At 45.5% G+C, this 24973-nt stretch overlaps 1 protein-coding gene across 1 annotated transcript in view; it reads right to left on the reverse strand.

The window, feature by feature from the left end:
• ZFAT (zinc finger and AT-hook domain containing) overlaps positions 1-24973 on the reverse strand; it is a 119168-nt gene that overhangs the window by 9703 nt on the left and 84492 nt on the right. Inside the window, exons 13-15 of the mRNA XM_032222991.1 lie at positions 23068-23174; positions 20198-20321; positions 18260-18384 (exon numbers count right to left, since the gene is read on the reverse strand). Coding sequence (XP_032078882.1) covers positions 18260-18384; positions 20198-20321; positions 23068-23174 — 356 coding nt within the window. The remainder of the gene's footprint in view (positions 1-18259; positions 18385-20197; positions 20322-23067; positions 23175-24973) is intronic.

Raw genomic sequence — 24973 nt, forward strand, 5'->3', positions numbered from 1 at the left:
AATCTTTTTCAGATGACACTGTTCATCTGAAGATCATAAAAGACATATTTAACATATATTTTTAAAGGCAAGAGTGTTGATTTGTTAAAACATGGCCATCCAACTCTTCCTTTCAAACCCTTTGCAAAATTAACAATATTAGTAGTAATTTTAGAAGCAATTTTAGCAATTTTCAACTGTCTACGGAAATCAGCCAAAGATTTAAAGTCGTCTAAGACATTATTTGATACAAGTAATTTGGGAGTTTCAGAACTTGTTAATGTGTCAGGACCAAATTAAGAAGTCAAGGGATGTTGAAATTGAAAATACTGCCGTTAGCTGCTTTAGGCCTCTTGCGAATGTGTTTCTCTGTGTTTGTGTGTTTCTATCTCTCTTGTTCTGCATAGTTTTGAACTTTATTTATTTTGCAGTATTTATAGATTCTGGGCAGCAAAACACAAACAGCAAGGTAGGTACCTTAATGAAAAATATCAATGCATAACAACACTTACCTGTATGATGTTGTTCCATAAATTAGGGACAACGATATGTCGGAATACTATAATTTTAACAAGCTTGCAGCATTCAGAAAGGGTTGGCTCAATTTCCAAGGAATGGGATGACTATTGGAAAGATCCATCCTTTGCTTCTCACCTCATAACTTCTTGAGGTTTAGAGATTCTAACAGTCTCACTCAAGAAGTTTGATTTGGGACAAGCAGATACAATTCAGACAATGCCTTGCCCAGTATATCCAGAGGTGGTGTTCAGCAGATTCTGACCAGTTCTGGAGAACCGGTAGCAGAAATTTTGAGTAGTTCGGAGAACCGGTAAATACCACTTCTGACTGTCCCTGACCCCATCTATTCTCTGCTTCCAAATTCCCAGCTGATGGGAGGAAATGGGGATTTTGCAGCAACCATCCCCTGGAGTGGGGAGGGAATGCAGATTTCGCAGTATCCTTCCCCTGCCACACTCACCAAGCCATGCCCACCAAGCCATGCCCACAGAACTGCTAGTAAAATTTTTTGATCCCACCACTGAGTATGTCCTATAGATTTTGTGTTATAAAACACTTTGCAGATAATAACTGAGAGCCAGTTTGGTACAGTAGTTTAGGCACCAGGCTAGAAACCCGTCATCGCAAACTTATACATGGAACATTTTGAAACGAACACCTTAGATAAATCTGAACAAAAACCCAAATTCTGGCTTAGATATTATGGAAGCTATTGAAATAGAGAAACACCCCCACAACATGAATAAATGTGACGATACCTCCCACCTACCAGACATCTGGAAACCAGCCCTAGTCAACAAATGTGCCCCACCCACCACCCAGGGTGTTACAACACAAAACAACAACGGACACACAACCAGCACCAATCAGCGCCAATCTACCAATCATGATACAACCACACGACCAATCATTCCACTTACTGAAACAAAGCCAGCACTCCGTACACCCCCCACCACCAAGATTTATAGAAAGATGGCAGCTCCGACCACACTTTAAGCCCAAAACCCAGCGTGAAGATGGCGAGTGAGACCTCGCCGAAACGTTGCCAAGACAACCTCAATCTTACACGGGAAAAGACCCGAATACAACAAGACCTGCATATATGTGTGTGTGTGTGTGTGTGTGTGTATACATGTACATACACACACACACACACACACACATATATATATATATATGTATATATATTTGAAATATATATATTTTTGAAATGTATGAGATGTCCCCTTCAGCGCTTCATATCTGCAGTGTAAGTATCCCACTAAAATTTTGTATTTCCTTGATTAGACAAGCTGTTCCAAGCCGATTCTCAACATCTCTCTTATATTTTTAAAAGCTACAGACCAACTTCCTGATAAAACAGATTATTTTAGAAGCTGAATCTCTCCTGGGCTCTCTTGGCACCACAATATTAAAAAATAATAACAATGTAGAGACTTTGCAAAGAGTACAGAGAAGAGCGACAAAGATAATTAGGGGGCTGGAGGCTAAAACATGTGAAGAACAATTGCCGGAATTGGGAATGTCTACTTTAATGAAAAGAAGGACTAGGGGAGACATAATAGCAGTGTTTCAATATCTAAGGGGCTGCCACAAAGATGAGGTGTGTGTGTATGTGTGTCAATCTATTTTCCAAAGCACCTGAAGGCAGGAAAAGAAACAATAGATGAAAACTAACCAAGGAGAGAAGTATCTAAGGACTAAGGACAAATTTCCTAAAGGTGAGAAAAATTAACCAGTGGAACGGCTTGTCTTCAGAAATTGTGGTTGCCCTACCACTGAAGGCTTTTAACAAGATACTGGACAGCCACCTGTCTGGAAGGGTATAGACTCTCCTTCTTGAGCAGGGAGTTGGACTAGATGACCTCCAAGGTCACTTCCAACTCTGTTATTCTATGTTCTATATTCTATCTTCTCCCTTTTGCACTTTCCACTAAGTGGGTTTGGAAAGGCTGGGAAAGACAGTAATGGGGAATTTTAAGATATGCAGTTAAGGCAAAAGTACAATAAATTATCCCTTGTACTGTACTATGTTTGCAACAGGATAGAGGTGGAAATTATTATTTTATATTATGGCATCTCCTGCTGCCAAATGTCCATAATTCTTTATTATGTTTTCTATGACACTGGTGCAATTATTTATAGCATGAAAAAGCAGGAAAAGGCTTCACGTTTTACCTAAGACGAATGATAAGCCTGCGAGCAAGACCAGATTGGGAGGCCCTGCTCGTGGTAACTCATACTTTGCCCACTTCTTGCTAAGATTACTATAATGCTCTCTTACAGGGAGCTGCCTTTGAAGAGCACTTGTAAGCTAGAGGTCTATGGAGATTCTCAGTCATCCAGGTCATGGTTGTCTCAAAGGTGCTTTTTCAAAAAACAACTGGACTACGTTTTTTTCCCTTGATGAAGAAGACATTTTGCTTCTCATCCGAGAAACTTCTTCAAAACTGGTGGAGCTTTTTGGATGAGAAGCAAAATGCCTCCTACTTCCTCAAAGGGGAAAAAAAAAAGACATAGTCCAGTTTTGAAAAAGCACCTCTGAGATGCTTGGAAGCTAGGCCAGAATGCATTTTTGACGTTGTTACACCCATCTAACATCACCACTCTGTCAGCTGCAATGGGCCCGGTAGGCCTCAGGTACAATACGAAATTGCTCGTCAGCACCTATGAAGTTCTCCGTGGCTTACGAGTGAGGATGTTTGCAAGACTGCCTTTCTCAATACAATACAATACAATAGCAGAGTTGGAAGGGACCCTGGAGGTCTTCTAGTCCAACCCCCTGCCTAGGCAGGAAACCTTATTCCATTTCAGACAAATGGCTATCCAACATCTTCTTGAAGACTTCCAGTGTTGGGGCATTCACAACTTCTGGAGGCAATTTGTTCCACTGATTAATTGTTCTAACTGTCAGGAAATTTCTCCTCAGTTCTAAGTTGCTTCTCTCCTTGATTAGTTTCCACCCATTGCTTCTTGTTCTGCCCTCAGGTGCCTTGGAGAATAGCTTGACTCCCTCTTCTTTGTGGCAATCTCTGAGATATTGGAAGACTGCTATCATGTGAATGTTTATACTTGGGCTCTGGGAGATAATCCTCGACTTACATCCAACATTGAGACCAAAATGTTGTTGCTGCTACGCAAGGCAATTGTTAAGTCACTTTTGCCCCCATTTCATGAACTTTTTTGCCACAGTTGTTAAGTAAGTCACTGTCCTTGTTAAACTAGTGGTATGGTGGTTGTTAAGTGAATCTGGCTTCCCCATTGTCAGAATGTCGCAAAATGTGATCAAGTGACCTGGGACACTGTAAGTGTCCAATTGCCAAGTGTCTGAATTTTGATCACATGGCTATGGGGATGCTTCTTCAGTCGTAAGCGTGGAAAAAATGGTTATAAGTTGCCTTTTTCAGTGTTGTAACGTGGAACCAGTGGTGGGTTGCTGGTGGTATGCCCCGGTACGGGCGTACCGGAGCCAGCCCGTAGCACCGGATACCATTCCGGTAGGATGCTCTGGAGGGCCCACCCGCCCGCCCGAGCTCACCATCCTTTTACATCTTCAGCGCTTCCATGCACAGCACCTGCGCGACGCTCTGCTGAGCAGCTGGAGCATCACGGAGGATCGCAGAAGCGCCAAGGCGCATGTGCGCATCCCCATGGACGCAGGCAAGCCCGTTCCAACTGTACCTGTTGGAACGGAATCCGCAACCCACCAATGCATGGAACGGTCATTAAATGAACTGTTGAAAGTTGAGGGCTATCTGAAGTGTGTGTGTTTGAATCCTGTAAGAGTCTTGTGAGATATGGGTTGCTCTATGAATCATATATATGTATGTATGAATGAATAAATCATTGTGGCAAGAAGCTTGCATAACTAGATCAGAGCCTGCCTGCAGAAGCCTGGTGTGGGGAAACAAATAGCTGTACTTGCTAATTTTAGAGCTATATTCGTAACTGCATCTATGGCTATTTTAATTGCTGATCTTTAGCAGAGGCCCAATGGACCGTGATGCCTTCTGAAGACAAGAGTGAAATCTGGTAGCCTACCACTTTTAAAAAGCAGTTGGAGGGCGATTATGAGGCTAAGGAGGACACCAACTGATTGAGAATCATTGTCATCAGAGGAGGGTTGAGGGCACTGAGCTGGAACGCCTGCCAGATTCAATTGTATCTTCTTAAATGGACTTGCTGGCAGAAGGACGAGTACTTATGGGATTTTCCTAATTCGGCGGATCTATCAGGAGAGCCTTACTCCACGTGAACAGTGCTGGCCTTAAAATTGACTGGCACAACTCCAAGAGGCAACCAAATATCCACTAACTTGAGAAGCAGACTTGGAGTGTTAACCCCACTAGACACCAGGAAATCAATTCCGCAAAAAGACTAATACTACTTTTCTTGAAGATTTGCTATTGTAACAGAATCTTGGAAAGTCCAACTGTGATGGAGTTCTTTTTACAGTTCAGTGGATAGGAATGTGTCTGTCTGAACTGTTTCTAAATGCTATCTGGCAGTTCTGGACTGGTCCAGTCTGGCTTACCTAAGCAACAACTCCTACATTTTTCTATTAAAGTCTTCTTCCTTACTCCTAACCTGTAGATAACAGCATATTTATAAAGGAGAGATCACCATAACTTCCACAGAAGCCCATGTCTCATATTGACCTGAAAAATACTGTATAGCATTGGAGAAGAAGCTATAAAATGTCCGGACATAGAAGCATGCCTTTACCCCCCCAAATTGATAAAAATAAAAATAGTTGGAAAAAGTACCCAATTGTCCCTGAGTTTGCAAAACACATGACGGACTGAGCTCCCATTCCTGCCCCAGTTCCTGCCAACTTAGCGGTCTGAAAGCATGCAAACGCAAGTAGACAAATAGGTACCACTTTGGTGAGTGGTAGTGGTGCCCAGGAGAGACATGACAGCGGGGTTCCAACACCTAAGGGGTTTTCACAAAGAACAGAGGGTCAACCTATTCTCCAAAACACCTGAAGGCAGGACAAGAAGTGATGAACGGAAGGTCATCAAGGAGAGAAGCAACCTAGAACTAAGAAAAAAAATTCCTGATAGTGAAAACAATTAAATCAGTGGAATGGCTTCCCTCCAGAAGTTGTGGATGCTCCAATTCTGGAGTTTTAAAGAAGAGGTTGGACAGCAATTTGCCTGAAATGGTAGACAGGGATTCCTGCTTGAGCAGGGGGTTGGACTAGAAGATCTCTAAGTCCTTTACATCTCTGTTACTCTGTTAGATGAATTATTTGCTATCAGTGTGGCAAAATTCAATGATTAATCTCCAGGAAGTAGGCCAGTAGGTCACTCAACCATAAAAAAGGAAGGGAGGGAGGAAACACGGAAATACAGTTTAGTGTGAACTGCTAATCTAATTAATCAGCTTGAAGCACCACTGGATAATGTTTGCATGATCTGACTCAATGTAATTTTGTGTGTATGTGTGAAAAACTGTGGTTTTTTTTACTGCTCTCCAGAAATATAGTAAGCAGGGAGTGGCTCAATATCTAGGGATTATCTGTTCCAAAGGAGGGGAGCCATCACCAAGAAGTCCAAGATTGCTGAAGGTGGCACACTCTTGGTGATGGGACTCCCAGCCACCTGGCTGGATGAGTAGATTAAACTCAGAGAAGGATAATCAGTTTGAAGCTATGAAAGCCTCTTCCCTGAAACAATAATGAAGAAATAAATATAACGATAATCAAAGGATCTGAATTTGGGAACTTCTGGCTCAGAGAGATGCATTTTTTAATACCCAAAGACATGCAAATTCGGAGGGCCAGCTGCGCCTCGGTTTAGATGTTTGTTAGGATAGAATTTCTAATTTTGCAAACACAGGGGAACTCAAATTAATTTCCCCCCATCTCTTGGCTAACATCACAATTATCTGAATGCATTGCAGGAGAAGCAGGGAAAGCAGCCTGCGTCTCTACAGGCTGCCTCTGATAAAAATAATATCAGCGAGTTAGGCAAAGGAGAAATTAGATGAGTGTGCAAAGAAGAACTCTAATTGTGTTAATTGAAGAATGCGGGCTCCCTAATGAGGCATTCCCAAAATAGTTTGTTCCAGCACTGGAGCCTCGTTCGGTGTTCAATGGAAAAGATTTCAGATCCACTGGCATCTCAAGATAGGATCACTGGGTCTTTTTTTTTGCTGAAGATGCCAAATTGCACTCCATAATTGCAACTTTGGTTGTGATGCTTCAGGCAGTTTAAAGAGCCGAGGTAGCACAGTGGTTAGGGTGCAGTACTGCAGGCCACATCAGCTGACTGTTATCTGCAGTTCAGCGGTTCAAATCTCACCGGCTCAAGGTTGACTCAGCCTTCCATCCTTCCGAGGTGGGTGAAATGAGGACCCAGACTGTGGGGGCAATATGCTGACTCTGTAAACCGCTTAGAGAGGGCTGAAAGCCCTATGAAGCGGTATATAAGTCGAACTGCTATAGCTATTAATGACAATTTAATAATAATATTGCTATTGTGCCAATACAGGTAGCCTTTGACTTACGACCGGTCACTTAGCAACCATTCAAACTTACGATGTACATGAAAAGGGAGACTTGTGACCCAGATTCAATGTTCTGACGGTGGTCACATGACCGGACTTTTGAGTGTTTGGCAACACGACCACAGCATCCTTCAGCCCCATAACTGCATGTTGTGACCACTTTTGCTGAAAACCAGCACTTACGGTTTTCGACAAAATTGTGTCACAGCAAACAATGGGTTCCCTTTAACAAATGTGGTATTTGGTTTTATGACCAACAAATTCGTTTAATGATCTCCGCAACAAGGGAGATCATTTATGGATTGTAAAACCAACCCATTTTATGACAATTATGACTTCCAATCATAATGGGAAGGCTTCATTTCGGTCGTAACTCAAGGACTACCCTGTAGTTATAGGATGACCTGATTTGATCATCTTGAATTTCTATAACTGTATACAACAAATGCCTTATTGGATGAAGACAAAGCTTTATTGAGTCCCAATTTTCCCTTTCTTAGCAAAAGAATTGTTAAATGTGGTTCGCCCCATTTTTCGACCTTCCTTGCCACAGTTGTTAAGTGAATTGCTGTAGCTGTTAAGTTAGCAATAGTGAATAGTTAAGTGAATCTGGCCTCTGTGTTGATTTGGCTTGTCAGAAGGTCACAAAAGGTGACCACATGAACACTGCAACCGTCACAAATAGGAGTCAGTCGCCAAGTGTCTAAATTTTGATCACATGACCTCAGGGATGTGATTTGCTGTAACAGTTGCAGGTGTGAAAAATGACCATAATTCACTTTTTCAGTGCTGTTGTAACTTTGAACAGTTGTTAAACGAATGGTTATAAGTCAAGGATTACCTGTTACTCTTTCTAATCATCCGGAGAAGACACATCTAGTAATTTCAGCATGTCTGCACTATATAATCTAAAGGTGGTCAGCTCAGATCATGCTTAACAAAAAAAATGGGGAGTAAACGAGAGAAAGATGTAACAAGCAACGGGCCTGCCTCTTGCTCAATGACAGAATAACAGAGTTGGAAGGGACCTTGGAGGTCTTCTAGTCCAACCCTTTGCTCGAGCAGGAGACCCTATAGCCATAATGGAGAACCTATGGCACATGTGCCTGAAGTGGCAAGAAGAGCCATGTCACCTGGAACGCGTGGTGTTGCCTGTTCCTCTTCTGGGTTTCTGGCGCACATGCACGCGTGATGATCAACTTGCCTCTTTGGGCGCAGCAGTGCAGAAAACTAGAAGAGCTGGTCTTCCATTTTCTGACCATGAGCATGCACGCTGGCCAGCTGATTGTTGTGCATTCATGTGCACCAGAAACTGGAAGACTAGCTTGCCAGTATGTGTGTGGCGCCGGAAACTGGAAGTTCATTTTGTGACGTCTGCATGCATGCCCCCGGGGGGGCTCCTCTTCCGAGATGTAACCAAGATGAGAATGCAAGCGTGTGAATGCGCACAAACAGCGCACCCCTTTTTTGGCACTTGATGCCGAAAAGGTTCGCCATCACTGCCCTGTACCAGGCGTTGGCAAACTTAAACACTCAACGAGCCATTTGGACCCGTTTCCCACAGAAAAGAAACCACCGGGAGCCACAAAGGTCCTAACCGGAAGCTCCCTGTTCAATTCTGGAGCTGACCGGAAGTTCAGTTCCCCCACCATAGAGTCTCCTCCTAGCGCGGTATCCTTTTTCCTCTACCTGTCATAACCGAAAGCCCTATCAATTGTGGAGACAACTGGAAAACCCTCCCCTTGCCATAGAGCAGTGATGGCGAACCTATGACACGCGTGTCAGTGCTGACACGCGTAGCCATTTGGGGTGACACGCACAGGATTCATCCCTAAGGTGACCAGACGTTCCGCTGTTGGGACGCGATGCATCTGTAGCGGAGGAGCGGGATCCCGAGGGAGGCTGTTGCAGAAGGGCGAAATCTGAGATTTCAAATGGCGCGTCTGCTCCGCTGTCAGCGCCTTGACAGCCACCCCAGCTGGCGGCTACCGGGCCTCGCTGGAGTCAATTGCAAAACCGCGTTCAGCGCTTTGAGGACCTGAGGCATCTTGGGAAATGCAGTTCCCTATCGGAAAGAATGGAGTAGCTGCGAATTTGTAACAACAGAAGATAATAACTTGGTGCTTCGCAGGTTACGAAAATCTCAAGTTTGATTTGCACACTGTTTTTTAAAAGTTAGATAAAGAAATTATGCTGTGAAAGCGACTAGAAAGCCTCCCCTCCCCTTCCTGTGTGCGAGAAAGGGAAGGAGAGGAAGGAAGGAGGGAGGGGGGAAGGAAAAGAAGAAGGGAGGGGGGAGAAGATGGAAGGAGAAAAGATGGATGGAAGGAGAAAGAATGGGAGGAGAAGGAGGAAGATGGAATAAAAAAAGAAGAAAAAGAAGAAGGGAGGGAGAAAAGAGGGAAGGAGGTAGGAAGAAAAGGGGAAGAGAGGGAAAGAGCAGAAAGACAAAGAGGATGAAGTTGATAGGCAAGAGGAAAGAGGAAGGAAGGAAAAAAGAAAAAGGGAGGGAGAGAGGAAAGAAGAAAAGATGGAACTAGAAAGGAAAGAAAGGAGGGAGGAGGAAAGGGGAAGACAGGGAAAGAGCAGAAAGACAGAGAAGGTGAAGGTAGATAGGCAGAAGGAAGGAAGAAGGAAGAAAGAGGGAAGGAGGGAAGGAGGAAGGAACAGAAGCGAAGAGGAAGAGAGAAATGGAAAGAGCAGAAAGACAGAGAAGGTAGATAGGCAAAAGAAATGAAGCTGAAAGAATGGAAGGAGGAAGGAAGAGGAAAGGAGGAAGGGAGTGAGTGAGGAAAGAAGAGAGGATGGAAGGAGAAAGGAAGGAAGAGAGGGAAAGAGCAGAAGACAGATAAGGTGAAGGTAGATAAGCAAGAGGAATGAAGGAAGAAGTGAGGAGTCTCGAGGAGGGGGAAAACATTTAGTGACCAGAGTTACAATGGCATTGAAAAAAGTGACTGATGAACAAAGAAGTTACTAAGCAGGTATGTTAAATAATTTGTTTTTGGTTTATTAAATACAATTATATTGCAATTATATATTTTTGTAGTTTAAACTATAAATTGCGCAAAATTATGTTTTTGTCGAAGTGACACACAACGCGAGTTATGCTCGATTTTTTGCCGATTTTTGACACACCACGCCAAAAAGGTTGCCCATCACTGCCATAGAGTCTTCTCCTGGCGCACTTTTTTTTTTTTTAGTCATTTATTTGACATTTATAGGCCGCCCTTTTCCCTGAGGGGACTCAGGGCGGCTTACAATTTGTAGGAAGGGAGTGCAAGACAAAATACAAAAAGAAAATGTGGAGTATAATAAAATAAAACAATAAAACACAACATTCATTCAACATTCGGGTGGGGCGAGATTAAGGTCTTATCCCCAGGCCTGACGGGATAGCCAGATCTTGAGGGCTGTGCGGAAGGTCTGGACGGTGGTGATGGTACGAATCTCCACGGGGAGATCGTTCCAAAGCCTCGGAGCTGCAACTGAGAAGGCTCTCCTCCGCGTAGTCGCCAGTCGGCACTGACTGGCGGATGGAATTCGGAGGAGGCCTACTCTATGCGATCTGATGGGACGAAGGGAGGTAATCGGCAGAAGGCGGTCTCTCAAATAGTCAGATCCACTACCATGGAGGGCTTTATGAATGGTAAGTAGCACCTTGAAGCGCACCCGGAGATCAACAGGTAGCCAGCGCAGCTCACGGAGGATCGGTGTTATGTGGGCGAACCGAGGTGCGCCCACGATCACTCGCGCGGCCGCATTCTGGACTAGCTGAAGTCGCCGGATGCTCTTCAAGGGCAGCCCCATGTAGAGCACATTGCAGTATTCCAGCCTAGAGATCACAAGGGCTCGAGTGACTGTTGTGAGGGCCTCCCGATTCAGGTAGGGCCGCAACTGGCGTACCAGGCGAACCTGGGCAAATGCCCCCCTGGTCACAGCTGACAAATGATGGTCAAAAGTCAGCTGTGGGTCCAGGAGGACTCCCAAGTTGCGGACCCTATCTGAGGGGTGTAAATTTTGACCCCCCAGCCTGAGTGATGGAACGCTGGCCAAATTGTTGGGAGGGAAACACAACAGCCACTCGGTCTTGTCCGGGTTGAGTACCAGTTTGTTAGCTCTCATCCAGTTCTTAACGGCTTCAAGACCTCGGTTCATCACGTCCACCGCTTCATTGAGTTGGCACGGGGCGGACAGATACAGCTGTGTATCGTCCGCGTATTGATGGTATTTTATCCCGTGCCTCCGAATGATCTTGCCCAGCGGTTTCATGTATATGTTAAATAGTAGGGGGGATAAGACCGAGCCCTGCGGCACCCCGTAAGTAAGGGGCCTCGGGGACGATCTCTGCCCCCCCACCAACACCGACTGCGACCTGTCTGAGAGGTAGGAGGAGAACCACTGCAAAACAGTGCCCCCCACTCCCACCTCCCGCAGTCGTCGCAGAAGGATACCATGGTCGATGGTATCGAAAGCCGCTGAGAGGTCAAGGAGAACCAGGATGGACGCATGGCCTCCATCTCTGGCTCTCCAGAGATCATCGGTCAATGCGACCAAAGCGGTTTCTGTGCTGTAACCGGGCCTGAAGCCGGACTGGAAGGGGTCAAGGTAACTAGCTTCCTCCAAGGTACGCTGGAGCTGGAAGGCCACCACCTTCTCAACAACCTTCCCAACAAAGGGAAGGTTGGAGACTGGACGGTAGTTATTAAGAACGGCTGGATCCAAGGATGGTTTCTTCAGGAGGGGTCTCACCACCGCCGCTTTAAGTGCGGCGGGGAAGTGCCCCTCCCGAAGGGAGGCAGTGACGACCGCCTGGATCCAGCCTCGTGTCACCTCACTGCTGTTGGCAACCAGCCAGGAGGGACACGGGTCCAGTATACAGGTGGAGGCACTCACAGCTCGCATAGCCTTGTCCACATCCCCGGAGGCAACATCCTGAAACTCAACCCAGAGATGGTCTGCCAAGTTATTCCCCTGTGTCTCGGCTGGATCTGCAAGGGTGGAGTCCAAGTCCGACCGAAACCGAGCAACTTTGTCCGCCAAGAACTGGACATACTCCTCAGCCTTACCCTGTAGGGGGTCCCCCGCCTCCCTCCTATTTAGGAGGGAGCGGGTTATCCTAAACAGGGCGGCTGGGCGGGACTCGGCGGACGCAACCAAGGTGGCAATATGTGTTCTTTTAGTTGTCCTTAGTGCCCTGATATATTCCTTGGTGCATGCTGTCAAAAGTGCTCGGTTCGATTCGGACCTATCGGACCTCCACAAGTGCTCTAGGCGTCTCCTCCGGCGCTTCATCTCCTGGAGCTCCTCGGTGAACCAAGGAGGCCTCCGGGATCCGCCGACCCGGAGGGGCCGTAGTGGCGCAATCCGGTCAAGAGACTCTGATGCTGCCGAGTGCCAGGCAGCAACCAGGGTCTCCGCCGAACTGTGGGCGAGAGTATCAGGAATGACCCCAAGCTCCGTCTGGAACCTCAAGGGGTCCATAAGTCGCTTGGGGCTGTGCCTCTCCCCCCCCCCCCACTGGAAGCTCTTCTCAAAATTGTGGCACCGACCGGTGACGGAGCCACAGCAGAGGAAGGAAAGAGCCACATGCGGCTCCAGAGCCACAGTTTGCTGACCCCTACCCTATACAATTCTAGACAAATGGTTGTCCAGTCTCTTCTTAAAAGTCTTCAGTGATGGAGCACCCACAACTTCTGAAGGCCAAGCTGTTCCACTGGTTAATTGTCCTCACTGTTAGGAAGTTTCTCCTTAATTCTAGGTTGTTTCTCTCCTTGATTATAAACCCAACAGGCATAACGGTTTAGAATTTGCAAGCCACATATTTATCCTCCTTTACAGCACAGAATGAAAACAGGTAACCCAACGGTAACAGAAGGGCTACTGAAATTAAAAGATTGCACCATCTCACCCTTTTGTGCCTTGGCACAAACAGTTTACTCACTGGTGGGGAATTGACAACCCCGTTGTTCTACGGCAGCCAGGAGTTGCTTAATGTCACAACATCACAGAACAGACCCGCAATTTAGCCTGCAAATGACACTCTGCAGCACATACAATTGCCGTGGCAACAAATCGGATTGCTTGGGATAGAGGGAGGCTTGCAAGCCAAGGATAATGTAGCCTGAATGGGTTTTCAAATGGGCATATCCACACCCCCCCTTGTTTTTAGTCAAAAGCCCTGCATAATTTTAAATGCCGTGGAGACGCGCAAATAAATAACACGGGCAGCAAAGATGAATAGGTAGGTGGCTGATATAAAAGTGATCGGAAACCAAAGTCTCATTGGGGACAAAGGCACCGAGCTGAATGCCCATTCAATTTGATATTCTCCCAAAATGAAAATGGCCAATAAACAAGTTTAGCAGCTTTCTGAGCTGCTCTTGTCCACATGTTTTCTACTAGTTTTGTCATTCGACTGACGGCTGTGATGCCTCAGTTCCTTTTTTCTCTGGTGGACATCGGTCTGCATCTTTTATCATGACAAATTGCGGTGTTTCTCAGGGTATGTTCAAGTCAAATCAGATCAGTGTTTAAACTCCTACCATGTGACTCCTGTTGAGCCGAAACATGCAAATCCCACCTATCCAAAATATTAAGGTAACGGTAAAGGTTCTCTTGGCACATATGTGCTAGTCGTTCCCGACTCTAGGGGGCGGTGCTCATCTCCGTTTCAAAGCTGAAGAGCCAGTGCTGTCTGAAGACGTCTCCGTGGTCATGTGGCCGGCATGACTAAACACCCAAGGTGCATGGAACACTGTTTACCTTCCCAATACCTTCCTATTTTTCTACTTGCATTTTTACGTGCTTTCGAACTGCTAAGGTGGCAGAAGCTGGGACAAGTAATGGGAGCTCACTCCATTAAGCGACACTAGGGATTCAAACTGCCGACCTTTCTGATTGACAAGCTCAGGGTCTTAGCCACTGAGTCCCCCTAAATTTATTTAGATGGTATTTATTTATGATTCAAAGAAAGTTCTGGAAGTAGCAAATGACTCCCAGATGGCCCTCGCCCTTCTCTGCCTCTGACGCAGATCTCTCATCCAAGCCTTCCCCAGACTCCAGGACTGGCCCATATTCCTCCCCAACCTCCTCACTATCTGACTCTGCTGCCAGCTCCGCAGGCCACCAGTGGACCACAACACCTGCTTGGGCAAGTGGTCGGTCTAGAAGACCTCCATGGTCCCTTCCAACTCCATTATTCTCTGTCATATGCACTATTTGTAAAAATAATTGCTCCACATCCATTTCCTCTCCATCCTAGCCCAGTGGCTGAAACTCAGTGGGAGGCTCTTCCAAAGGGCTGGGGGGTAGCTATAGAGAAAGACGCCTTTCTTTTTCGGCAACATTATGAAGCGGCTTCAGAAGCCAGAGAAGAGCCTCGGCGTTTATTTAGCTCAACTTAATTGAGTTTCTGCAAGGCTAGCTAAGGAATTGTTCAAGTCTTTGGTGTCAGGTAATTTGGTGCTCGCAGCTTGCCAACTCAGTTCCTTGACTCATCACTTCTTTCAGCAGACAGCCAAGAAACTCAGCAAGATAATCAACAAAAACAGAAGAGAGGTGCGGGAGAAACTGGGGAAAGGGGATAAGCTGGCAGCCCAAAGCTGCAAAGGTGTTTTGATCAGCCTGAAAGTATTTATCATGGCCCCTCAGCGAAAGCGGGAAGCATGTCAGCTTTCTCTGCTCCTTGTTACCAGCGTGTTGTGGCCGCCAGCTGGCAGCAGAGTCGGACAGTGAGGAGGTTGGGGAAGAACATGGGGCAGTCCTAGAGGCTGGGGAAGGCTCGGATGAGGGCCCTGCATCGGAGGCAGAGCGGGGGCCCAGGCCGTCTGGCAGTTCTCAGCTGCCTTCAGAGCTAGACAGCAGTGAGGCAGAGGAACAGCTGGAACCTGTTCCCAGTATGCGCATGCACAGAGCTGCCAGGAGAAGGGAACAGTTAAGGAACAAGGGTCGACTCAGCAGTAAAGCCACAGGTGGACGGTGAATGGCCCCTCCCATAGGGAATAAAGAGAAGTGAAAGGGGAGTGGAGTTTGTAGGAGACAATTAGTTCGCTTAATTAGTGTGAATGTATGTCCGTGACTCTCAGAGACTCTGTGCCAAGACTTTCCTTGCACAACACCTCACTTGGGAAATATTGACATGGCAGCTTTCCAAGCTAGGTAAGGTCTGTGGTCATAACTTCACCTTTGAAAGACTGTTTGCCAGGCCTTTGCTGAATGGGAATGAGAGGAATTCACATTCGTTTAATAAAAGGGGTTTCGTCAGGACCAGGAATCTGCTTCGTGCTTTTTGGGGAAGCCTCGGTCAGAACAAAGCGTTCTTGGAGGGAGGTCTCCAACGGCTTGTTGGGGCAACTACAACAGAAGTATCAGCCATTGCAAACACTATCAAATGAAAGAAGATAATATTTGTGGCTCAGGGTTAAACTGTGAGGTCCTTGGTGCTTTCTAAGTTTGGTGGTTTTTCTTGCAAACTTTTCATTTATCTGACTGGGTAACAACATCAGTGCTAAAAAGGAGGAGGGTTTGCTCAGAGAGCAGCACTAAGGATCTTATAAAAATATTTCTTCCCTAGAACTGACTTAAACCCATTCTACCCCAAAATAGTGGGTAAGATATAAGGCCTGGCCTAGCTTAATCTCTCTATATAAAAGCCAAATACCACTCACTCATCACGAAATCTCCTGAATTGTAAAGCCTACAAACTTGAAATTCGGCACGTATGTTCCTCTTGGCTTCTAGGTGCTTGCTAAGAAAGGATTTTTCGAAATATCTGATCACCAGTATTTCTTATACAGTATTATATTAACACGTGTCAATGCTAAGGGGATCTTCTACTCCCTCTCCCCACCTGAAAGGAACTCTGTTCCAACTGCCAGTTTCCTTATATGGGTGTGGCCAGCATGTGACTCATCCAGCCTGCGGGCTGGGAGTTCAGACATTCTACTCCCCCTCCCCACCTGAAAAGAACACTGTTCCAACTGCCAGTTTCCTTATATAGGTGTGGCCAGCATGTGACTCATCCAGCCTGTAGGCTGGGAGTTCAGACATTCTACTCCCCCTCCCCACCTGAAAAGAACTCTGTTCCAACTACCAGTTGCCTTATATTAACATGCTCTGATGCAAAGGAGTTACACATTCTACATCAATTTTCAAGCTTTAAGTGTCAATGTCAATACATCAAGTCCGATCACATAGTTTTTTAGCAAAGCACGGGTATCCAGCTAGTGCACATATACATTAAGCTGCTTTTTGCCAGTGAACGTGATGTGAGCTTAACTTCTAACTACTCCACTTATAAATTAACCATATAATTTATCATTTTATGCACCACATAGATCCATGGTGGCACAGTGGTTATAATGCAATACTGCAGGCTACATCTGCTGACCGTCGGTTGCCAGTAGTTTGGCAGATTCTCACCAGGCTCAAGATTGATTCATACTCCCATCCTTCCGAGGCGGGTAAAACGAGGACCCAGATTGTTGGGGGCAATAGGCTGACTCTGTGAACAGCTTAGAGAGGGCTGTAAAAGCACTATGAAGCAGCATGTTAAGTCTAAGTGCTATTGCTATTCACCCTCCTTAGTGGCTGCGTTTGAACAATTCGAGCTCATGTAGCCAGACTGATTGAAGGAAAGAAGAAAGATTTATACGAAGAGCGGAATCACACAGAGAGGGCTGGTAAGGACAGCAGCTGAGAGAGGAGGAGAGGCAATTCTCACAGCAGCTGGAGACCAACCATCGCTTTGAGGGGAGGGAGGGAGAAAGAAGCAAAAAGAGCTCCGAAAGAGATTTAAGGGATGGAAAAGGATGAAAAAGAACCAAGTCGGAATCCCATTGAAGAGAGAGAGAGAAAAACCTTCCCAAAGCTACAGCAATAATGGCAGGAGAGGCTCCAACACTGAGTAAAGCTTAGCCTTTAACAAAACCTTAACAGAACAGAACAGAACAACATAGGAAAGGACCTTGGAGATTTTCTAGTTCAACCCTTTGCTAAAGCAGGAGACCCTATTGCCATTTCAGACAAATGGTTGTCCAATCCCTTCTTAAAAACCTCCAGTGATGGAGCACTGACCATTTCTGGAGGCAAGCCGTTCCACTGTTTAATTGTTCTCACTGTTAGGAAATTCCTCCTCAGTTCTAGGTTGCTTCTCTCCTTGATTAGTTTCCACCCATTGCTTCTTGTCCTGCCCTCAGGTGCCTTGGAAAATAGTTTGACTCCCTCTTCTTTGTGGCAACCCCTGAGATATTGGAAGACTGCTATCATGTCTCCCCTGGTCCTCCTCTTCACTAGACTAGCCATGCCCAGTTCCTGCAAGCGTTCATCGTATGTTTTAGCCTCCAGTCCCCTAAAAATCTTTGTTGCTCTTCTCTGCACTCTTTCTAGAGTCTCCACATCTTTTTTATAATATGGCAAGCAGAACTGGATGCAGTATTCCACCTGATCTTGATTCTGTTCCTTTGTTAATGCAATCTAGGATTGCATTGGCTTGTTTCCTTTTCCTCCACTGTTACATTTTGACTATTTTTTTCTACCTTGATATGTCTGTCTGTCTTTATTTCCCGCTTTTATTGTTTTTACAAATAACACAAGATGGCAAACACACTCAACCCACTTTCCTCCTCCTATTTTCCCCACCCACAAGCCTATGAGATGGATTGGGGTGAGAGCGAGTATCGGGCACGAAAGTTCACACCTAAAGGTCCAATTAAACTAAATCTTATTGCCATTCATGCCTGCACACAGGAATCTTGCCAATTAATGATTAGCACCTGCTTGGTGTTAGATAAGGGTACATGGAATACAAAGGATTTAGTCCACTTGTGACAACGTAGAGATTCTAGGTTGATTCCTCTTTTGACTCTGCCCCCAGGCTCTGATTTTCCTTTTTTTCTACACTGGCCCACAATCACCCAGCTATCTTTCACACCCTAAGGCAAAACTTGTACTCCTTGCATCCCGGTGACAGGACCAAAGTCACACCGTTGGCTTTCATGCCTAAGGTGGAACTAGAACTCACAGGCTCCTGATGATTGGCCTAGGAATGAGTTGCTTGGCTGAAGAACCACCAACTTCAGCTGAGATCATCCAGATCTGAAAAATGCACTTGTGTGTCAAATAACCAAAGGAAGTTCCACAGGATCACAGAGGGGGAGGAAGAGAGGGAGGGAGAGAGGAAGGGAGGGAGGGAGAGAAGGAGAGGGAGAGAGAGAGAGAACATTCAACTGGGAATGAAAGGAAAGATTACCTGCTTCACCAGAGTGACGGTGCCTGGGGCCATGGCAACCACAGAAGCAAGAGCATCATGGGGCTCTGATCCCAGCTCTATGATTTGCTGGAGGATGTTGACAGCTGTGGCATCGAGCCTTCCTCCTTGTTGGGGGGAGAAGCATTAAGATTAACATTGTGAGCAGGATGCAAACTTTGCGCTACTGTTACCACCATTCCCTTTGCTCACCTTTGCTCATTGCATACCCTATACCAGGGGTCTCCAACTTTGGCAACTTTAAGACTTGTGGACGTCAACTCCCAGAATTCCTTAGCCAGCAAAATTGGCTGAGGAATTCTGGGAGTTGAAGTCCAGAAGTCTTTAAAGTTGCCAAGCTTGGAGACCCTTGCTCTATACTACCTCTCCACACGCTAAAGATAATCCTCAATTTACAACTGTTTCTTTAGCGAGTTGCAATAGCATTGAGAAAAGGGACTTCCCATTGGTCCTCACACTTATGATTCTGACACCCCCACAGCCACGCGGGGATCAAGTTTTGGGTGTTTGGCAACTAGCCTGAATTTACGGTTTGCAGGATGGCAATCACAGGATTGTGATTGCCATTGCGTCCTTCCCAGCCAGTTTCTGACATGCAAAATCAATGGAGGATGATAGATTTATTTAACGACCGCATGATTCGCTTAAGGAACTGCAGTGATTTGCTTAATAGCTGTGACAAAAATGGTCGTGACAAAAAAGAGGCATGGTTCACTTAAAAACCACCTTGCTTTGCAAGGGAAATGGTGGTCGTAAATCAAGGACGACCCGCATGCCAAAATATCCTTCTTGTCTTCTAACTCCAATCCCTCACCTCCCTCCTTTCAGGCTTGGTTCCTCCTTCTGGAGGGCTTCATTGCATTTAATTCCAATTTTCCCTTCAGAGTCTTGTGTAAATTTCCCCTTTCACTTATTGCATCTTCAATATTAATTGAATGCTGATGCTGTCTTATCTGTCAAATGTGGTACCTAACAGATTGGCCCAAAGTCACTATCTCCCAGTGATTGGCTGAAAACCACCTAGCCAGCTCTCATGCCTAAGGCAGGACTAGAACTCACGGTCTCCAGGTGATTGGCCCAAAGTCGCCTAGCCAGCTCTCATGCCTAAGGCAGGACTAGAACTCACTGTCTCCAGGTGATTGGTTCAAAGCCACCCAGCCAATTTCAATGGCTAAAGCGGGACTAGAACTTACGGTCTCCTAGTGATTGGCCCAAAGTCACCTAGCCAGCTTTCATGCTTAGGGTGGGACTAGAACTTACTGTTTCCTGGTGATTGGCCTAAAGTCACTCAAACAGCTTTCATGCCCAAGACAGGAATAGAACTCGCTGTCTCGTGGGGATTGGCCCAAAGTCACTGAGTCAGCTTTCATGCCTAAGGCAGGACTAGAACTCACTGTCTCCTGGTGATTGGTCCAAAGTTACCCAGCCAGCTTTCATGCCTAACTAAGGCGGGACTAGAAGTCACTGTCTCCTGGGGATTGGCCCAAAGCCACCCAGCCAGCTTTCATGCCTAAGGCAGGACTACAACTCACTGTCTCCAGGTGATTGGTTCAAAGCCACCCAGCCAATTTCAATGCCTAAAGCAGGACTAGAATTTACAGTCTCCTAGTGATTGGCCCAAAGTCACCTAGTCAGCTTTCATGCTTAAGGCAGGGCTAGAACTCACCGCCTCCTGGTGATTGGTCCAAAGCCACCCGGCCAGCTTTCATGCCTAAGGCGGAACTAGAACACACTGTCTCCTGGTGATTGGCCCAAAGTCACCCAGCTGGTTTTTTTTTTTGCCTAAAGTAGGACTAGAACTTAAGAGTTTCCTGCTTTTTCACCTAGTGCCTTAATCACTAGACCGAACTGGCTGAATCATCATTGAAAGATCTTTTTTTTAAAAAAAGTATTGATTTGTTCTTAATGAGAGCATGTTACCATTCTCTGAGGTATATGTTAGGTCCTGCAGAGCAGCCACAGCTGCTTGAGTGCCTTGCAGATCTCCGGCTTCGGTGATATGAAGGTACTGTGTGGAGGATTCTTCGGAAATTTCTGTAGTTTGCTGCAAAACAGAATGCAGTTGGAGAAGAAATGAAGAGTTCACAGGCACCAGTATGTTACACAGCTGCCAAAATACTTACCTACAGAGTTCCAGCTTAAGTATGCCTCTTTGAACAGCATAGCATCACAAAACGGCTCTTGACAATGAAACAAGTTAGAATCTTTTGATGTATGAAGCAAGCAAAGATTCAGCAACGAAAGAACATTTTTTTAAAATGTAAAAGTAATGTGGAAATGACTTGTCAAGGTCATATACAAGTCAGTTGCGCAACTGGGAGTCTCCTTATCAAATAAATCGTATCTCTGATCGTTACCGATCTCATTAATTTTACTAGTGGGTGCATAAGGAGATGCGCATGAAAAATCAGTAGGATTATAGGCATGAAAGTAATCCTTTTGATTAGAAGAAAACTATAATTTATCGCATTACTTTCAATCCAGACTGTGCCTGAAAACACCAACAGTTTTGAGGCTCTAATTTTTAAGTTTAACACGGGTCATTAAGATTTCTATTTATCTTCACAGTTTTTCCCCATCATTTTTTTTTCAAGGAGAAAAATGAGACTGCATTAGTAATCTCCATCAAACGCAAGGGGCTTCTTTCTAAATAAATATGTATAAGGAGACGGCATTGCATAACTTTATTGTAAAAAAGGGTAAAAGATGCTCATCCCCGTTTCAAGCCAGCCAGCCAGTACTGTCCAAAGATGTTTCCATGGTCATGTGTCCAGCATGACATCATAGAGCTGTGATGGTGAACTTATGGCACGCGTGCCACAGATGGCACGTGGAGCCCTCTCTGCAGGCATGCAAGCTGTTGCCCCAGCGCATGCGCACACAATCTCCTGCCGGCCAGCTGATTTTTGGGTCTCTGCCACGTACACTCAGGGAGTGGGGCGCATGTGGGAGGCATGTGCGCATGCATGGGAGGACGGGGGGGTGGCACGTGTGTCTCCCATATTTCTCCCCAGGGCCCTTTTTCGATCGCAGGAGGCTTCAGGGAGGCCTGCTAGGCTCAAAACGGGGCACGGGTAGTGGTCGTGTCGTGCTAATATGCACGGGGGGGGGGAGAGGGTGTTGGTGGGTATCACACGTGAAAGAAAGAGGAAAAAAGAATATTATTACTCCTAGTCCCTTCCCTTAATCCAAAGGTGGACATCTATGGCCCCTTTATAAGCTGTGGATTGCAACTCCCAGAATTCCTGAACCAGCAAAGCTGACTCATGTTAAAATATTCATGACTGGGAGAGACATGGGAACAAGGTCAGCCAATGAATAGGCATAGCAACTAAGTCAGCTAATGGGAGCTCAAACAGCTCTGAGTCTGTGCAGAGAATTGAAACAGAAACTTAATCCATCTGCTGCTCTGAGAAGTAAACAAGCAGCTTGTCTGCTGAAATGAATCTAACTGCTTGTGTTTGCCTGTAACTCTCCTGCCTTGTGTTTACATGGAAGAATCACCTGTTAGTATTGTACATTTATTCATCTATTCTTATGTATATAAAGAAGTTAATGAATCCTGCTGAATCAGTTATCTGTGTTTGTTTCTGGATTTGAATTTATGCAATAAACTCGGACACCTCAGGAATTCTGGGAGTTGAAGTCCACAGATCATAAAGGGGCCGTAGTGGTCCATCCCAGCCTTAAGCATTGCCACCTGAGCTAGGCAGGGGGATTTTTCTGTGGCAGCCCCTGTCCTTTGGAACACCTTGCCACCTGAAATTTGGGAGGCCTCCGCCTTCTGTAAACCTTTGAAGACACAGTTTTCTCCCCCAAGCACTCAAAGAAGATTAAATAAATGCACATCAGAAGTTTGACCGGGCACTAACTTTCTGTTGTTTTTAATACTTTTAAAGGTAGTCCTTGACTTACAACGGGTTGCTTAGTGACTGCTTGAAGATATGAGGGAAGAAGAGACAGGTGGACAGACGGAAAGAGAAAGATAGAAAGAAAAGTAAGGAAAGAAAGAAGGAAAGAAAGAAAAAAAGTATGTAAATAAGTAAGTAAGTGAAGGAAGGAAGCAATTAAGGAGAAGAAAAGAAAGAAAAGTAAGGAAAGAAAGAAAGAAGAAAGGAAGGAGAAAGATATAAAAGAAAAATAAGGAAAGAAAGAAGGGGGAAGAAAGAAAGAAGGAAGGAAAGAAAGAAAAAAGTATGTAAAGAAGGAAGGAAGGAAGGAAGGAGAAAAATATGGAAAGAAAGAAGGAAGGAAGGAAAGAAAAAAGTATGTAAATATGTAAGCAAGGAAGGAAAGGAGGAAGGGAGGGAAGGAAGGAAGGAAGGGAGAAAGAAAGAAAGAAAAGTAAGGAAAGAAGGAAAGAAATCTGTATTATCTGTCTAGAAATCCAACCTGAATTGAGGGTCCCAACAACAATCAGCCTTCTTCAGTTGAGAAAATACATGGCCAAAAAATAGTTATATTCTGGCTCAGGTTTCAGCGTGAAAATAGAAACGCCTGGGCTGATGTTGGGAGTTGTGATGGAATTTAGCCACACGTTGTTGCTATGGCCACCAATTCCTTACATATAATTTCAGCCTCACAGGAGGCTTCATTATAAAGAAATAAATGACATTGAACAATTCATTTTGCACTTGATCACCCCGCCAACCTAAAAACATATAGAAGCAGGATATTGCTTTTAAGTTTTATAGGAGAATGTTTGTTGCTCCAATTTTTCCTCGATTGCCTGTACCATTTCAGGGAAAAGGCGATATTTTAGAACAGCTGTGGCTGCTTGCATTAATTACCTCTGCATCCTGCTCCATTATTTTAAGCCCGTGTTTGTTTTTGAGGTGCCTGTTGAATTCCCACTTTGTGCCGTACACAAAGTTGCATACAGGACACTTGATGCCACCTGGAAGGGAAGAAAGAGTGCATGTTTAGACCCTGATGAGAAATTAGAATCCGTGCATAGATATTAAATAATAAAAACGTACTATAAACATACCAGGATACAAAGAAAGTTTTTTTTCAAATTAGTTTTTAACCTGGCTTAACATGGGATACGGTGGCTCAGTGGCTAAGATGCTGAGCTTGTCAATCAGAAAATTGGCAGTTGGAATCTCTAGCGCTGCGTAACAGAGTGAGCTCCCGTTATTTGTCCCAGCTTCTGCCAACCTAGCAGTTCGAAAGCATGTAAAAAATGCAAGTAGAAAAATGGGAACCACCTTTGATGGGAAGGTTAACAGCGTCCCGTGCAACTTTGGCGTTTAGTCATGCTGGCCACAGGACCACGGAGACGTCTTCAGACAGCGCTGGCTCTTCGGTTTTGAAACAGAGATGAGCACTGCCCCCTAGAGTCGGAAACGACTAGCACCTATATGCAGGGGGAACCTTTACCTTAACCCGCTAATCTTTTCACAGGTTTGATATTTTTCTCTTCCCCATATTATAGAGCCTTGTGCCATTTCACAGGGTTTTTTTTGGCAAATGGTAGCAAATTGATAGTTGTGTAGCTATATTCTGGATGAATACTGCTTCCCTGTATGAATATATCAAAAATATAAAGGTAGTCCTCACTTAACCCAAAATGGGACTGGCTGCTTGGTCACTAAGCAATGCAGTCATTAAGCAAAGCATCACATGACTGCAGTAGGCTTATGACCTGACTCCCACTGTGGTCGTTACGTGAGTCACTCCTGGCTGTTAAGTGAGACATCACACAACTGTGACGTGATTTAAATGTTGGCTTCTCCATCGAATGGCCAAATGGTGATCATGTGACCTTGGGAGGCGGGAAAGATCGTGAAGATCCCCCAGTTGTAAAATGCCCGAATCTCGATCACACGAATCGTGGGGTGTGGCTGTGGGGGTTGTAAGTGCGAGGGTTGTTATGTTTTCAGCATAGTTGTAGACTTGAAATCACCAAACAGGGCAACTGTTAAGTGAAGATCACCTGTATATTAATGGAAATACATATCACCTACCTCTCTTTTGAAAAATCTCTAACACAATGGTTTTTACATTCTCTCTGTCGGTCTGCCTATCTGTGTGTGTATGTGTGTGTCAGTGGTGGGTTCCGGATCCCGTTCCAACCGTACCGGCGCGTGCCTGGCATCACCCACATGGACGCGTGTAGCGTGCGCATGTGTTGTAGTTGCCAGTGACGTTTCTGCAAGTCTCTGTGACGCTCCAGCTGCTCGGCGGAGCAGTGCGTGGAAGCGCCGAAGGCTTTAAAGGGCATGTAAGGAGAGAGGGTGGGAGGGTGGGCCCTCCGGAACATCGTACTGGAACGGTACCCAGTGCTCCGGGCAGGCTCCGGTACACCAATATCGGGATGTACCGCCTGCAACCCACCATTGGTGTGTGTTTGTGTGTGTGTGTGTGTGTGTATGTGTTTACTCCCAAGTAGGGGAGGCATACCATTTTACTAGTGGAGAAACTTGTGATTACTTTTTTTTAGTCATTTGAGAATTGCAGATAGTCCTCGACTTACAATTGTTCGTTTAGTGACAAACTAAACAAAGTTACCGTAGCACTGAAAAGAAGCAACTTATGACCATTTTTTCACATTTATGACCGTTGCAGGCATCCCCGCGGTCACATGATCCAAATTCAGATGCTTGGTAAGTGGCTCATGTTCATGACCGAAGCCGAGGTGGCGCAGTGGTTAAATGCAGCACTGCAGGCTACTTCAGTTGACTGCAGTTCTGC

The sequence above is a fragment of the Thamnophis elegans genome, chromosome 8 (assembly GCF_009769535.1).
Source record: "Thamnophis elegans isolate rThaEle1 chromosome 8, rThaEle1.pri, whole genome shotgun sequence".
Lineage (NCBI taxonomy): Eukaryota > Metazoa > Chordata > Lepidosauria > Squamata > Colubridae > Thamnophis > Thamnophis elegans.